Source organism: Abramis brama (assembly GCF_963993115.1).
Source record: "Abramis brama genome assembly, chromosome: 13".
Taxonomy (NCBI): Eukaryota; Metazoa; Chordata; class Actinopteri; order Cypriniformes; family Leuciscidae; genus Abramis; species Abramis brama.
This window is the reverse complement of record NC_139975.1, coordinates 22,429,277-22,444,929: the sequence shown is the minus strand read 5'-3', so window position 1 is coordinate 22,444,929 and position 15,653 is coordinate 22,429,277. Positions and strand designations below refer to the sequence as shown.

At 35.1% G+C, this 15,653-nt stretch overlaps 1 protein-coding gene across 3 annotated transcripts in view; it reads left to right on the top strand.

The window, feature by feature from the left end:
* The window catches only part of arap3 (ArfGAP with RhoGAP domain, ankyrin repeat and PH domain 3), a 38,219-nt gene extending 27,511 nt beyond the window's left edge, over positions 1-10,708 (top strand). For 2 of the 3 annotated variants that reach the window (XM_084132569.1, XM_084132568.1), the window contains exons 15-33: positions 1-18; positions 132-234; positions 312-507; positions 625-688; positions 1,547-1,710; positions 1,810-2,022; positions 4,167-4,272; positions 4,348-4,495; positions 4,667-4,735; positions 4,849-4,923; positions 5,408-5,525; positions 5,667-5,795; positions 6,687-6,823; positions 6,904-6,986; positions 7,071-7,106; positions 7,353-7,416; positions 7,499-7,642; positions 7,749-7,787; positions 9,403-10,708. The exon at positions 1-18 is cut by the window's left edge. In XM_084132569.1, coding sequence (XP_083988695.1) covers positions 1-18; positions 132-234; positions 312-507; positions 625-688; positions 1,547-1,710; positions 1,810-2,022; positions 4,167-4,272; positions 4,348-4,495; positions 4,667-4,735; positions 4,849-4,923; positions 5,408-5,525; positions 5,667-5,795; positions 6,687-6,823; positions 6,904-6,986; positions 7,071-7,106; positions 7,353-7,416; positions 7,499-7,642; positions 7,749-7,787; positions 9,403-9,813 — 2,317 coding nt within the window. In that variant the 3' untranslated portion in view covers positions 9,814-10,708. The remainder of the gene's footprint in view (positions 19-131; positions 235-311; positions 508-624; positions 689-1,546; positions 1,711-1,809; positions 2,023-4,166; positions 4,273-4,347; positions 4,496-4,666; positions 4,736-4,848; positions 4,924-5,407; positions 5,526-5,666; positions 5,796-6,686; positions 6,824-6,903; positions 6,987-7,070; positions 7,107-7,352; positions 7,417-7,498; positions 7,643-7,748; positions 7,788-9,402) is intronic. The other variant, XM_084132570.1, reaches the window with a different exon arrangement.
* Positions 10,709-15,653: the final 4,945 nt, after the last annotated feature.

Below are 15,653 nucleotides of genomic sequence, written 5' to 3'. Positions count from 1 at the left end.
CAGCGGCTTTATTGACAAGTGGGTGTCACTGCATAACAGAACATCCTTCAGGACGCTTTCAGATTTAGAAATGGTTATCGTATCTTACATCACAACATTTATAACAATCTGATTCTTGTTGTTCCTTTCAGATTTCGATACACTTTCGAACTTTACTTAACATCTGATAAACTGATCCAGTTTGGCTTGGAGACTCCAGAGGCGTTGCATAGTTGGGTGAAAGCAATAGGGAAGGTAAATATGAATCAGTCACAAGATACATCTTGTCACATCAGTGCATTAGTTCTCACGTCGGTTTTGATGTCTGGCAGGCCACCACACCACTCAGCTGTCACTGCCTGTTGGCGCGAGAGTTCGAGCGAGTGGGCGTACTGCGCTACAAGGCCATGCTAGACCCGCAGTGGAAAGAAGGCTTCTTTGTTCTGCAGAAGTCCAACCTGTTCATATGCCCTGGGAATGATGGAGCCGCTGAGGATATTATAAACCTGAAACGCCTACAGGAACTCAGTGAGTCTGTTAGCTAAATCAATGATACGATATTTCAGAGAAAACAATGCTGCTAAAAGTATCCTCGAGGATTAATAAAGGAGCTATGTACTTATCCGTCTTTGTCTTGGGTTCAAGGCATTGCATCAGAAACGGAGAACCATGAGAAGAAGGACATTCTGGTTCTTGTTGAGAAAGGAAGGTGGGTCTTTGAGTTCTATAAATGCTCATTTTAAGCCAGATTAAGCCCATTTGCTTTCTTAAAGTGCCCGTATTATGCTTTTTCGGATATTACCTTTCATGTAGTGTGCAATAAAGGTCTGCAGAGTTTGAGTTATTGTCTCCCAAAAGAAAGAACCGATTCTGAAATGCCCGAAATGAATCGCCAGTCTTACTTCTTGCGAGAACATATGTAGGTTTTTAATAAATTTGCACAATGCCATCCTATGGTCTTCATTGGCTGTCCACGAACAACGTCTATTTTGACCCTCTAATACTGTAGCTGTAGCTGAGGCCTGGAAGAGTTCATGTTGTCGGCATGTCGAGAAGACGCTGTTTTCTGCGCTGGCAAAGCAAATCCATTTTGCATGGATGAGGACTCAGGCTCGAATTGATACGACTGATAAATAAAACTGACGCCTATCGTTACTGTTCGTATCACTGTGAATCAAGTGCTGAGGAAGCTTCCGCAGATGAAATTTAGATATAGTAATGGGCGTTTTGTTTCCGACACTGTAAGCTGTAGACCAATCACAACAGACCGGGCCATCTGACCAATCAGAAAGAGTTGGCTCTCGGAAAGGAGGGGTTTAGAGAGACCGAATCCTTTATCAAACCGTTTCAGACACTGAGAGAAAAGAGGTGATGCTGCAATGTACATCAAAGTGTTTTTTGACCTTAAATGCATGTAAACCCATTGAAGGAGACCTCCAAAACAAAATTAGGAACCTTTTAAGTTGCATAATATGGGCACTTTAATACATGTCACTAATTGCAAATTATTGCATGTTGTTACAAAGAAGAAAAAGTCCCACTAAAAAAAGAATGACTGTGCCTGCAGGACTCTGCATCTGCAGGGCATGGGCAGGACCGATTTCTCCCTGTGGTACGCAGACATCCAGAAGTCTGCGGGAGGGAAAGGAAACAACCTTAAAGACCAGCAGCTCAGCAGAAATGACATCCCCATCATTGTAGACAGTTGCATTGCATTCATAACCCAGTATGGTGAGAAGATGATGTCTTTCTGATTCATGTGCTTTATATTATATTTCCTGTTTTAACATTAACATTAGAATCCAACTGATGTATAACTCTCTTACACAGGTCTGGGCCATGAGGGTATATACAGGAAAAATGGTGCAAAGTCTAGAATCAAGCTTTTGATGGAAGAATTTCGTAGGGATGCCCGTAATGTGAAGCTACGCATTGGAGATAACTTCATAGAGGACGTGACGGATGTGCTGAAAAGGTTCTTTCGGGAGATTGATGATCCCATATTCATGGCTGATCTTCACCCCTTCTGGAGGGAAGCTGCCAGTTAGTACAGTAAACTGCATATAAACCTTTACAGTGTTGGTTGGTTGGTTGAGGAAAATTGACACAGACACTATCTATCTATCTATCTATCAATCACATTAATTGGTTGTCTGGGAGGGTAATGCTTTGTAAAAGTTAACATAAAACACAAATTTTTAAAAAAAAAATGTTGACATAAGATATCTCTTTAAAAAAATAAAATAAACATATTTAAATCTTTTTAAAATTGACTTTTGCAAATAACGTTTGTTAAATTTATAGAAGTATTTGTTAATATTAATGGACCAGAGCTTAAATAGTTTTATTTTTTAACTAACAACTAAAAAAAGATTTATAAATACTAACAAATATATTGCTCATTCATTGTTCGTTAATGTTAGTTAATACATTTATATGACAAACAAATTTTAAATGGGAGAAGTTTTTATTTCTATGATGCATTGGAGAGAATAATCCTGTCAGGCGCAGCACTGCTGTGAACGCGCGTTCACGTTTAAACACACTTTAAACAATGTATTATTCAATGCATTACTTCTATATAATTATATATTAAGTTGCTCAAGCAAGTGGTAAAATATTTAACCATGTATTTATATTAAAATCTTTTGCATTTCAATTTTAATACAATAAATCTTGCATGTCACAAAGAACTTGTTTTTCCACCTCCACGAATGTCATTATGTCGCCTTGTTGAGGTAAATTGTAGTTTTCCTTGCTTTACCCCGGTCTTAAAATGAAAAAAGTAGCATTTAATTAAATACATTTATGGTATAAATACATACATTTTATTTAATTAATCGCACTTATGGTGAAATGACTACATTTTCAGGTCAATCTGTGTTCATTTTGACCACGAAACATGCGCTGTCACTTTAATTCAGCGTTTGCAGAACAGCAAAAATCATAGACAGTATATAAACGGCAAAAATAGACTCGGTGCGGAAACGATCGCTGCACTGCTGTATACGCACCGCAACTGGAACGGATCGATCATCGACACGGACTGCATCCACGTGCAGTGTGAAAGCTCTGTAAACATGGGTACGGAAAACAATACTCACCGCATACACACTGCAAACGAAATATTTGTGAAACGGGCGTTAGGAGAGCTACTCCGGCTGCTACTCGCAGTAGAGTGAGTGTTGCCATCTTCAGTTCAGCGACATATTTCCCGCCGCACGCTCTCTGTCCGCTAGTGCTCATCTGTATTTGACGCAAGTGTTTGTTTGTGTGTGAGTGTGCGCGCTTGCGCACTCATTTGGATAATCGTAAACGCGCAAACACAGACAGAAAAGACATGCCATCGTGGAAATAAGATAAATAACATATTACTTAAGGGCTATTTAGTTTTTGTAATAAAATAAAAAAAATTAATCTGGCGCTATAAAGAAAATCAAATCAAATTTACTTGACCTTCAAGGGGGGCGGGGGAAGCCGTTAGGAGGGCGGGGCGCCCCCCTTATATAATGGTAGGGGAAACACTGCTTTAAACAATGAAGACTGATAAATATTATGGGTTATTATCAGCATAATGTCTATGACATGGATCTGTGGCATGCTTACTATTACAAACGATACTTTTGATGGAACATACACCGCTGTTCAAAAGTTTGGGGTTTTTAAAATGTTTTATTTGCTGCATTTATTTGATCAAAATACAGTAAAACAGTAATGTGAAATATTATTACCATTTAAAAATGTTTTTGGATTAAATATATTGAAAAATTTAATTTATTGATGGCAAAGCTGAATTTTCAGCATCATTACTCCAGTCTTCAGTCACATGATCCTTCAGAAATCATTCTAATATGATCGATTTCATGCTTGAGAAACATTTATTATTAAAAAACATTATTATTATCTGTTGACCCCAACATTTTGAATGAATTGGTAACTCATCCAGATGTTCTTCCACCTGAAAAAGACAACTGAAAAAAAGTTGTGGAATTCATCAAAATGGTTTAACGATATTACAAGGTTCGCATTGTATGTGTTTTGTTAAATGTAAGTATACAACAAAAAATGGATTTCACAGCCATAGACATAAAGTTGAAAACAACCCAGAATATTCAAATAACTGACAACACAGATACAGTATTTTGGATAGTTTGTGCTGTCTCAGTGATTTCTCATACTATATTCAGAGATCCCTCTAAAGGCACAGCGTTTGGACCGATACAAAGAGCTGATTCGAGGTTTACCACGGGTCAACAGGACTACTTTAGCAGCACTCATCAGTCATCTCTACAGGTGAGTCTTCATTCTGATTCAGATCTGTTTTTGTAATTATATCAGCTCTTATACGCTGTCTCTTCCTCTTTTTAGGGTACAGAAGTGTGCTGATCTGAATCAGATGTGCACTAAGAACTTGTCCCTGCTGTTTGCACCCAGCCTGTTTCAGACTGATGGAAAAGGGGAACATGAGGTCAAAATCATAGAAGACCTCATTGATAACTATCTGTATATATTTGATGTAAGTGGATAACTTCATGGCATCAAAGAATACCATAATAATACAGTGTACAAAAAAATATGGTAGTGCCATTGTACATTTGGTACTTTTTGTGGAATTTAGTTTAGTTTGAATATGAATAATTTTTGTTAATAATTTTTTTAATGTGTTTTTGTGTGTGTGTTTGATCAGATTGATGAAGAGCATCAAACTCAGATTGAACTGGAAATCAGTTTGATAACCACTTGGAGAGACACGCAGGTAGAGCAATTTATATGTAATATTTTACAATATATTTTTTCTCTATCTTCCTATCTCTCTTTAATATATTATAAATTATTACTATTATTATATTTTCTTTATTTTTCTTGTAGCTCTCACAGGCAGGGGACTTGATTATTGAAGTTTATCTAGAAGAAAAAATACCAGATTGCTGCATCACTCTGAAAGTAAGGAATCATGTTTGAAAAAATTATAAATGCTTTTGTGTGTATATATATATATATATATATATGAAGACGACTTCTTTCATAAAATATAATGTGATATGTTGTGACCAATTTTTAAAAATAAAACTTTAATGTAAAATATTTGAACCAATTTTTCGGTTCTACGTTGTGCCAATTTTTTTTTAAATGTACAAATATTCAATATTTTTATTATTATTATTATTATCAGTAGTAGTAGTAGTAGTAGTAGTAGTAGTAGTAGTAGTAGTAGTAGTAGTAGTAGTAGTAGTACACTAGTATACAGATGGACTCAAAGCTAACATATATAAAATAATATTGTAGTTAAATCTTTATTTCATCTTTAGAGAAGTCTGCTTCATGTCTCTATGTGACTGATTTTTGACTGAGAGTTGCTGTTGCACAGCATTACCACATGGTGGCAGATTGAAACCATTATTGCAAACCCTTATGTGTCTCTCCACAGGTGTCCCCCACTATGTGTGCTGAGGAGCTGACCAATCAGGTGCTGTATATGAGAAATATTCCTCCTGGGGAAAAGGATGTGTGGATGACCTTTGAGGCCATTGAGGAAGGAGAGCTGGGTAAAAACAAAATACACCCCAATTTGTTTCAGCGCAATTTTACTTTGTTCACTACTAAAATTAGGATGAAACAGCAGAGCAATCAATGTTTTTTAAGGCTGGGTAAAAACAGTAGATAAATGCAGGATGTCATTTCTGCAGAGCGACCTCTTCACCCCAAAGAGAAGGTTCTGGAACAAGCTCTACAGTGGTGTAAAATGGCCGATCCCAGTTCGGCATATCTGGTGGTGAAGAAGGTGCCTAGAGGAGAAGCTATAGACATTTTCACAGGTGAAAGCATATTCATTTCATCAGATGAACTGACTTCTTTCAGAGAATATAATGAAGTGTTGTGATGAATGTATTTCAAAATTAAAACCTAAGTTTAAAATATTTGAACCAATTTTCCGGGTCTGCATTGTGACAAATTATTTTTTTATATGTACAGATATTCAATATAATCTCTCCACTAATTTGAGGTCATATAACGTATAAAAATTTGTACTTTTCAAAAGTTTGGGGTAGATAAGATTTTTATTTTTTTTTTTATGTTTCTGAAAGAAGTGTCTTATGTTTCACCAAAGCTGCATTTATGTGATAAAAAATACAGTAAAAACAGTAACATTTTAAAATATTACAATTTACATATACTGTTTTCTGTTTTACTATATATATATATATAGATAGATAGATAGATAGATAGATAGATTCAGCTTTGCATCACAAGAATAAATTATATATATATATATATATATATATATATATATATATATATATATATATATATATATATATATATATATATATATATATATATATATAATTTATAGTAGTAGTAGTTATAATTGGGGTGTATTTTTTTTAATTTTTTTTATATATATATATATATTTGCCATTTCACTATCATCTTCTTTGATCAAATTAATGCATCCTTGTAAAATAGAAGTATTTATTACTTTCTCTCTTTCACAAGATTTATCTTTTTTTTTTAGTGTTTATAAGAATTAGAAAAAAATATATTAATAATAGAAATATAAAATATAGCATGACAGTTATTAATACACAGCATCCAAACACAAAACTCTAAAATCACATAAACAACAGCAACTGTATATTTTGTTCTCTGTACTGTTGTTGGTTTTTGACCTTGTAACTAGTGTATGTCTGTGTTGTGGGTTGCAGCCTATAAGAGTGAGATTGTGAAGTCTGGAGTACTGAAGTGTCGGGAAGAGCCGCCCAAACTCTTGCAAGGAAACAAATTCCAGGAGCGATCATTCCAAATTAAAGACCACAGACTACTCCTGCTGAAGGACAAAAAGGTATGTGTACAGTTCATCATCAGCTCCTACATAAAAGCACATTACAGAAGACGGTGAACTGAACATTTCCCACATCACAGATCAACAAGCCTGAGAAAGAGTGGCAACTGAAAACCTTGAAGATTTACATGGGGATCAGAAAGAAGTTAAAGCCACCAACAAAGTAAGATGCATGCTTCACAATTATGCTTTTAGATCAAATTAACTTTCTTTCCATCAGTGAAATAATGAGTGCATTTGTTTGCAGATGGGGATTAACAGTAATGCTGGATAAACAGCAATTGTAAGTATTATTTAAACGTGTTATACTCAACATGGAGTCCAATGTGTGTGCGTCAAATTGTGTCAACCAATTTCGAGAAATAAATTTGCTTTGGTTCAAATCCCTAAAAGTTTGGGTCGTGGCTTAATGACCATGTGAAAATGTGTGTCCCATGGCCGAACCAGTTGAGAACCACTGCTATAGGCTTTATAGAAAGTGTCTATTCATAGCTACACTTATCCGCAATCGCTCTCGTTGACCTCACAGGTACCTTAGCTGTTCCTGTGAAACTGAGTTATGGGACTGGATGACTAATTTACTAAAAGCACAGGTACAGCACATTTTAAACCGAACATATCTGAATGTTCATTAACATTTCAAAGTCGTAATTTAACAATAACGTCCTCCCTCAGAACGATGATCTGCGCCCACCCGTGATGAGACGGCACTCTTCCTCGGACATTTCCAAGCAGAAGTTTGGCACCATGCCGCTAGTGCCCATCAGAGGAGAGGAAAGCAACACCAACTCCACCATGCTCTCCGCCAACCAGACTCTGGTAGAACACAACAGCGCCCTCTAGTGGCTCGGTGCATGTCACGCTTGCTTGTTTTTGCTTTGAGATTTAGCTTCTTTTTTTTTTGTGTCTTTGTGTGTTTTTGCAGAGAAAGCTTCACGCGAGAAGGGCACTCTCAATGTTCTTTGTAAGTATTTCTTTTTATCTGCAGATGAATCCAATGCAGTTCACGTAATTCAGTTTTCACACCTTTGCACGCAAGTTGTTGCCATTTGTTCAATAGAGTTAGTCACAATTACTCTGATTACAGTGGCTGGTCAAAATGTAAAAGTAGGAGGTTTGAAAAGTATCAAATGACCATTGCGTTTAACAAGCGCTCAAAAGTTTAGGAGTGCGCTCTACAAAAGAGCCTATACTTAATTTAAGGATCCTTCCCCCTCATTCCTGTTGGGAAACCAGGGTTTCCTGGTATGACAGGATGTGTTTGTGGGAAGAATGCTTCTACTGCATTGTTCTGCAACTGTAGCCTTGAGGGAGGGCAGGGAATTTTGGGAAAGTGCTGCAGCCTCTGGTGTGTCCCAGCCCAAAAGCTTTCGCAAGCATATTGTCCGCGGGCTTTATGCTTTTGTCCTCAATGTATTCGGCAATTATCTTGATGCTGCTGCTCTGATACTGAGACAAAAGTTTAAACTCAAAAAAGGAAGTAATTTGTTTTGAACATTGTTGAGGGGTGATCCCTTTCTGTGCATGTCCCGCTAATCACAAATACTTGTGTTCGCATAATGGTAGATCGTCTAACCTGATATCTGGCAGATTAGGTATTTTCATGAGATAATAGTCACTAGTGTGTTCGGAACCTGTATGTTTAACATGTAGTTCCTGTTATCTTCTGAGTTTAAGAGAATGATTTGCTTTGGAACAAGGATATCAGCTCATAAGCTTACTTGTATTTTATAAAGAGATTGCTTTAAAGGTTTTGAGCTATACATTCAGAGCTGTTGTGAAATAGAAGATAATAAATATTTATTTATTATTTATTCATTTACAATAGTTATAGCATAAATTAAAAATAATAATTAAAGTAATAATAATATGTTATATTAAAATGTTCATATAATAGTATATTCACTATATTTTATCATGCAAATTTAAAGTAATTAAAGATGTAATGCCATATAATAAAAAAATAGTAATATGATGATAACAACAACAATAAACACAATATAGTAAAACAACGACAACTAATAAGAATAATAATACTTATATTAATACTTATAATACCATATAATTATACACAATATATATAATTATATTCTAGATATATATATATAGAAAAATGTAATGTCATACTATAATAATAATATATTTATAGTTTATATTATTATGTGATATTATAAGGTTAATTCAATAGTATAATGTAATAATATAAAAATCTTAAAAATAAATAAAACAAATAATATAATAAAATAAAGGAATAATAAAAAAAATATGAAAGTGTAACTACAAAAAACTACAATAAAAATAATAAACTTATTAAATTATTAAAATTATATAATAATAACAATTACAGAGACGTAATTTTTTTAAAAGACGTTAATATGATTATTATCATTATTCATTGAATATTGTGCGCTTATGTTGCTGTTGTTTTAAATTAAATTCAACTTATTTGTATGGTGGTTTTTCACAACTTTTATAACTATTGCATGTAATGGATGGCCACTTTTGTGTTATTGGTTTAATAACTCAGCTCAGTGTGGTTGTGTGAAATGCCTAGCCGTTGTTTTCTTTTTCACTCTCAGCCCATGAAGATGCAGCAGGACTCGTTCGAGGAGCGCATTGAAAGCCCCGAGCCTTTGTATGAGGAGGTGGGCGACTTCGGTCTGCAGGTGCTCAAATCTTTGGAAACGAGTTTCCTGTCCAGTGCCCACGCAGAGACACAGGAGGTTCCCGCACGGCCCATCAGCCTGGGACAGAGGAAGACCGCCTCCCTGGATCGCATGGTTGGGTCAAAGCCAGTGCACTCTCTGTCCTCCTCTGGTCAATCTCTAGACACCCTGAGCCAGGACGACTCTCTGCCCGTCCCAGGTAGGCACAGGTCACACAGATCATGTAGCCCGCAACAGGAATTGCTGTTACAGGAACTCTCCACTATGTTCTGCAAGAAACCGAACTCTGAAGAGCAGCACAGTACTGAGAACCTTAGAGACTAGACAAATCCCAAGAGCAGTTTGCTTTGGAACTTGAAATTGCTGTTATGAAATCTCCATGTGTATCTGTTTGAAACCGACTAGTATTAAAATGATCTGTTTATTAACATAAAACATTACTATAAAGTATTGTGCCAAAGCAGTCACTGGATTTAAGATACAAATCTGTGAATCTGTGCTATAATTGTTTTGTATAAATTGGTTAAATCTGTGTTGGCATGTGCATTTGTTGACTTGTTACACTAAAACTGACCTCTCAACATTTTAACGAATTTCACTTTTTATTATTATTATATTTTGTTGTTATATATTTTATTATTATTTGTACCTAAAGATAAAATTACATTTAAGTTTCACTTAGTAACTTTTTTTTAAAAATAAATTTCTTTGCTCAGTAACATTGCATTTTCTCTATAACTGTAAGAAATTAATCGTTATGCATGTAAAGCAAAGCATCTGTGGTCTGTAATACATAATCAGTGGAGAGCATTTACAGAGATATTCCTGGACTGCAGAATGATTAAATGACTACTGTATGTGTGCATTTCAATTCTTCTGGGATTTTGACCAGATCTTTTTATATGTATACTGTTTATTATATTTATTAATTTATTTATATAGACTATTTGATATTTCTCAGTGTTTGGAAACACAGTGAAGGAACATTATTATCAGAAGGAAGGCTATTTCTTCAGTTTGGACTGGAACAGTAGAGGGCAGTATAGATACAGCACATGATGTCCTGACAATCTAGAGCATTTTCAGTGCATAGATTTTCACTTCTCTTTACAGGCATTTATTAAAGGCATGTACAGTTCTATAAAGTCTCATAACAAAATAAATCTGTTCTTACCCTGAATTTTTCTTTGTATTTCAATAAAAAAAATGTTTTGTGTTCTTCCAATTTATAAATTAGTTTTTGATACTCATTTTCTAATAGAAATAGAGCACTACTGTACTGAATTCCTTATTCTTTTTTTAAGAATTGCTTATATGATATAGTGTGAAAATGGATTTTGTATAGTATGGTATGGTTTACTCCATAAGGATACTTTGATACTTACTTTTATAGTTTATAGCATTAAAAGTTTCCATGCATTGATTAATTTTGTTCATATGTACTTCTGTGTTTTAACATTTTGAATTTAAAGCTGCAGTACGTAACTTTTTTGTGTTAAAAATGATCCAAAATAAATGTTTGAGCAAGTACATAACCAGCCAGTGTTCAAAACTATCTGCTTGCCTTAGCTCGATTCAAAACAGTAAGCTTGTAATAATGTTTTTAATTCCAGTGGTTCTGGTGGATTTCCGCAGGAAATTCGAGCATGTCTTTGCGTCATTACGTCATCACATCTGTACACATTTTAAGGTGTCTCGGCTAGTAGGCTATGTTGCGTGTGAGGATGTTGGAGGTGGAGATTTATAGCCTTTTCTCACAGCACTTGATATAATTAAACGTATCAATTCGATGGCGGATCCAGAAATGTTCAAACGACAATCACCAGTGACCACTAGAGATTCACCCGTTGTAAAATGCAAAAGACTTCGGACTTCGGAGTGGCTACAGAAAAAAAAAGACTGCAACCGGCCCATGCGAAAACGAGGATAAATATCAGAAGGGCATTAAATGTAGTCATGCAATGCTGATGTTGTTAACATTAACGATTTTAGAACAAAGTATAATTTGCACGGTTTGACCTGATGTGATTAGCGATTGTTAGATTTAATCAGCGTGATTTACTGCAATGCTTTTTTCCCCCTTAGTTGGTCAGAACTAGTGTTGTTTTTGGCGGCCTGTTTTAATTTTAGTTTTAGTCTAGTCTTTGTGTCAAGCTGTCGTTTTAGTTTTTATTAGTTTTAGTCACCTTCATACTCTTTTTAGTCTAGTCAAGTTTTAGTCTACGAAAACTGATGACATTTTAGTCTAGTTTTAGTCAACGAAAACTGATGACATTTTAGTCTAGTCTAGTTTTAGTCGACGAAAACTGATGACATTTTAGTCTAGTTTTAGTCAATGAAAATTGTATTTTAGTCTCTTTTTAGTAATGCAATTCTATTTAACCCCGTCAATATAGAATTTCAAACAAGGTTATCTTTTTTTAGTATATTTAGGGCTGTGATGGTGGCAGTTTTTTTTTACCACCGTGGTAATGGACAAACTACCGGCGGTGGTTGGGGGGTTATTTAAAAAAATAAAAACTCGTTTTATATTTCCACACAAAGATGCGTGATATAGCCTACCACTCTGCGCTTTGAGAGGGATGTGGGACACGAGCAGGAAAGAGACCATCAATCTCTTTATGATATCTTCGTGTTTTCTACTTGATGTAAATTGGTCTGAAGAGCGAATTTTATCCTCCACAAGGGCGAAATATTTAGGCTATGTTTGAGATTGCGCTGCCAGAGAAAGTGAAACTAAAAATCACCCGCGCGTGTGAAACGCGCTTTACAACTAAACTTGACGCGCCTATGTCTAATATAACAAGCACAAACTGTTAAAAAGAATTTGACATGCAAGTACAAATGTAGGCTATCTGTCCTACAGCATTTTTCTACTTTACCACAGTAAAGAATACGAATATAATAGGCCTAATTAAAAGCGAACCAATGAAGAAACGTTTAATCCCTTTAGAAAATGGGTGAGACGTGAGTGAAGATTTGGGAAAAGAAACAAGAGATTCCATGCAGGGATGAGTCACGATTTTTGGATATTCGATTAGTTTATTTAATTATAGAATATCGAATAGGTTGTGCATTATTCTCTAAAATAAAATCTCCATGTTCTGGTGCTGATGCGGTGACGCGTTCATGTAACCGTGTGACGCTGCCAGTAAGCACATATAACAGCTGTCACAAAGAACCGGCAAAAGTAATGATTATGAATGTGTCAAATATATCAATGAGACATTTTAATGGAATAACTAATGGAATAATATTGTTAAATTCGCTGATAATCGGGTGACCAGATCGCAAACCAGAATTTAAAGCCGACAAAGCTATGGGTTCACGCACAACTCTCTCATTCGTCGTGACGTTATAACATTTCGTCTCGTCTCGTTTTGGTCAACGAAAATGAAGAGACATTTTAGCATAGTTTTTATTTTGTAAACCACATTTAGTCTCGTTTTTATTCGTCAACCATATTGCATTATACATGTATTTTAGTCATGGTCACATGACCAGCATTTACATCTCATCTTGTTTTCCTCAGGTGATAACGGTTCGTTGACGACAATATTTCGTCATAATTTTCGTTGACGAAAGCAACACTAACAAAATGTTACTTGTTCAGATTACATTTTCATTTTCCGGTGAAAATTATTATGTTGGTCATACTTCCAAAAAGTAGAATCTGTGATTGCGAATGACAGTTTCCACACCGGCGCGGCGACTGACAGACGCACATTCTCCTCAAAACATTGGATTCGTCCGCGCTGTGCTGTGCCGAGGCACAACCCACGTAAAGTTGATAATTCCGCGAATAACTGCAATTGCAGATTTCAAACAGAGATGGCGACAAAAAGGAAAAACTACGGACTGCAGCTTTAATTAGTTTAAATGTAAATGTTTTTAGTCACTGAGATCTTCGCTGGTTTATATTGAGTCCTTGTGTGTGAAATTAAATGCAGATGCATCAATATCAAGATAATTATTGGTCACATTAATTAGTATCCTAATGTATTCAAGGTAAAACTACTGTATAAATGGGTTTGAGGTATTGACTTGAGTCTTCAGGTGTGGTAAAGGAAGCAGTTTGAGTAAAAACTGATTATTTTTGTTTATGAGAGCAAGCATGTAAGCCTGGCTGAGGATCAGTCAATCAAAAGTGTCTTCTGGGGAGATTTGACTTTAAGAGTAATCTTATTATCCACGCTTTTAACTGGACACCTCTGAAGTAACCTTGTCATGGAAGGGATGCCTCTCATTTCCTCTCAGATAATCTCTCTCTTTATGTCCAAATCAGTCAAATATCATTTTAATTTGGAGCATTCAATTGTTCCCTCCCAGGATAAATGAGGAAAATAATAATAATAATTTTTGGATATGAAATTATCATTATGATATTTGATGCTATGGATTTTATGTTTTTGGGAAATGGGAGACTCATTAAAAAAAAGGTTTATGAGGACCAAAAGTTGAAGCTGGGGTTGTATTAAGTTGTGAGACACTGAAGCCTTTTATGAGAATACTAACAATTAAATGTCACCAATTTCATGGAAAATACGATCTTTGTGATTATTTGAATGTGGCTCTACAAATCAAACACTTGACCCAGATTTGGCAATATGAGGAACTTTCCATGATTTATTATTATTAGTATTATTATTATAGTTATTTTGAAACATTAGAAACACATATCCCATGTTTTTGTTATGAGAACTGTTAGATATGTTTAATAAACTATTTAAAGCTGCAGTCCGTAACTTTTTTGGGTTAAAAATGATCCAAAATGAATTTTTTTAGCAAGTACATAACCAGCCAGTGTTCAAAACTATCGGCTTGCCTTAGCTCGATTCAAAACAGTAAGCTTGTAATAATGTTTTTAATTCCAGTGGTTCTGGTGGATTTCCGCGGGAAATTCTTCGCGTCATTACGTCACTTCTGTACACATAAAGAAGGAGTCTCGGCTAGTAGGCTATGTTGCGTGTGAGGATGTTGGAGGTGGAGATTTATAGCCTTTTCTCACAGCACTTGATATAGTTAAACTTATCAATTGGATGGCGGATCCAGAAATGTTCAAACGACAATCCCCAGTGACAACTAGAGATTCACCCGTTGTAAAATGCAAAAGACTTCAGACTTCGGAGTGGCTACAGAAAAAAAGAGACTGCAACCGGCCCATGCGAAAACAAGGATAAATATCAGAAGGGCATTAAATGTAGTCATGCAATGCTGATGTTGTTAACATTAACCATTTGAGAACAAGGTATAATTTGCACGGTTTGACGTGATGTGATTAGCGATCGTTAGATTTAATCAGCGTGATTTACTGCAATGCTTTTTTCCCCTTAGTTGGTCAGAACAAAAGTGGATGTTACTTACTTGTTCAGATGACATTTTCCGATGAAAATTCTTAAGTTAGTCATACTTCCAAAAAGTAGAATCTGTGATTCCGAATGACAGTTTCCACACCGGCGCGGCGACAGACGCACATTCTCCTCAAAACATTGGATTCATCCGCGCTGTGCCGTGCCGAGGCACAACCCACGTAAAGTTGATAATTCCGCGAATAACTGCAATTGCAGATTTCAAACAGAGATGGCGACAAAAAGGAAAAACTACAGACTGCAGCTTTAAGTTCCTACAGAACCAATATTTGGTCCCAATCAAACTGTTACCAATTTTATTTTATTTTAATTTAATTTGTTATTATATATATTTTATTTTATTCTATAATTTATTTAATTAAAAAATATATATTATTTTAAAATAAAATGTATTTCTTAATTAAATTTTTATTGTATTTTAATTGTATAAGTCTGTACACATATTTCTTTAATTGTATAAATGTCTAGTTTGATGTTCATTTACTGCTATTAGAAAATTTCACAAATCAGGGTTCTCAACTATATTTAAACATGTCCCAAAGCCTTGTGAGGTCGGTGATCAACATTAGGTTACATCTAAAGGCTAAGCATCACATGTTGCAGAAAAGAAAAACTTATTGACATAAAAAACAACAAAAAACTATTGTTTCAAGCCATTTATTAATTGAAAAATTTACATATTTTTCATATTTTGTTTTTATTTTTATTTTTTTCTAATTTGGTATTGGTTTTCTAATGTTACAAATTGCAGCTGTAAGCTCATTCCCCCTACAGTTGGCAGAACACACAGATATG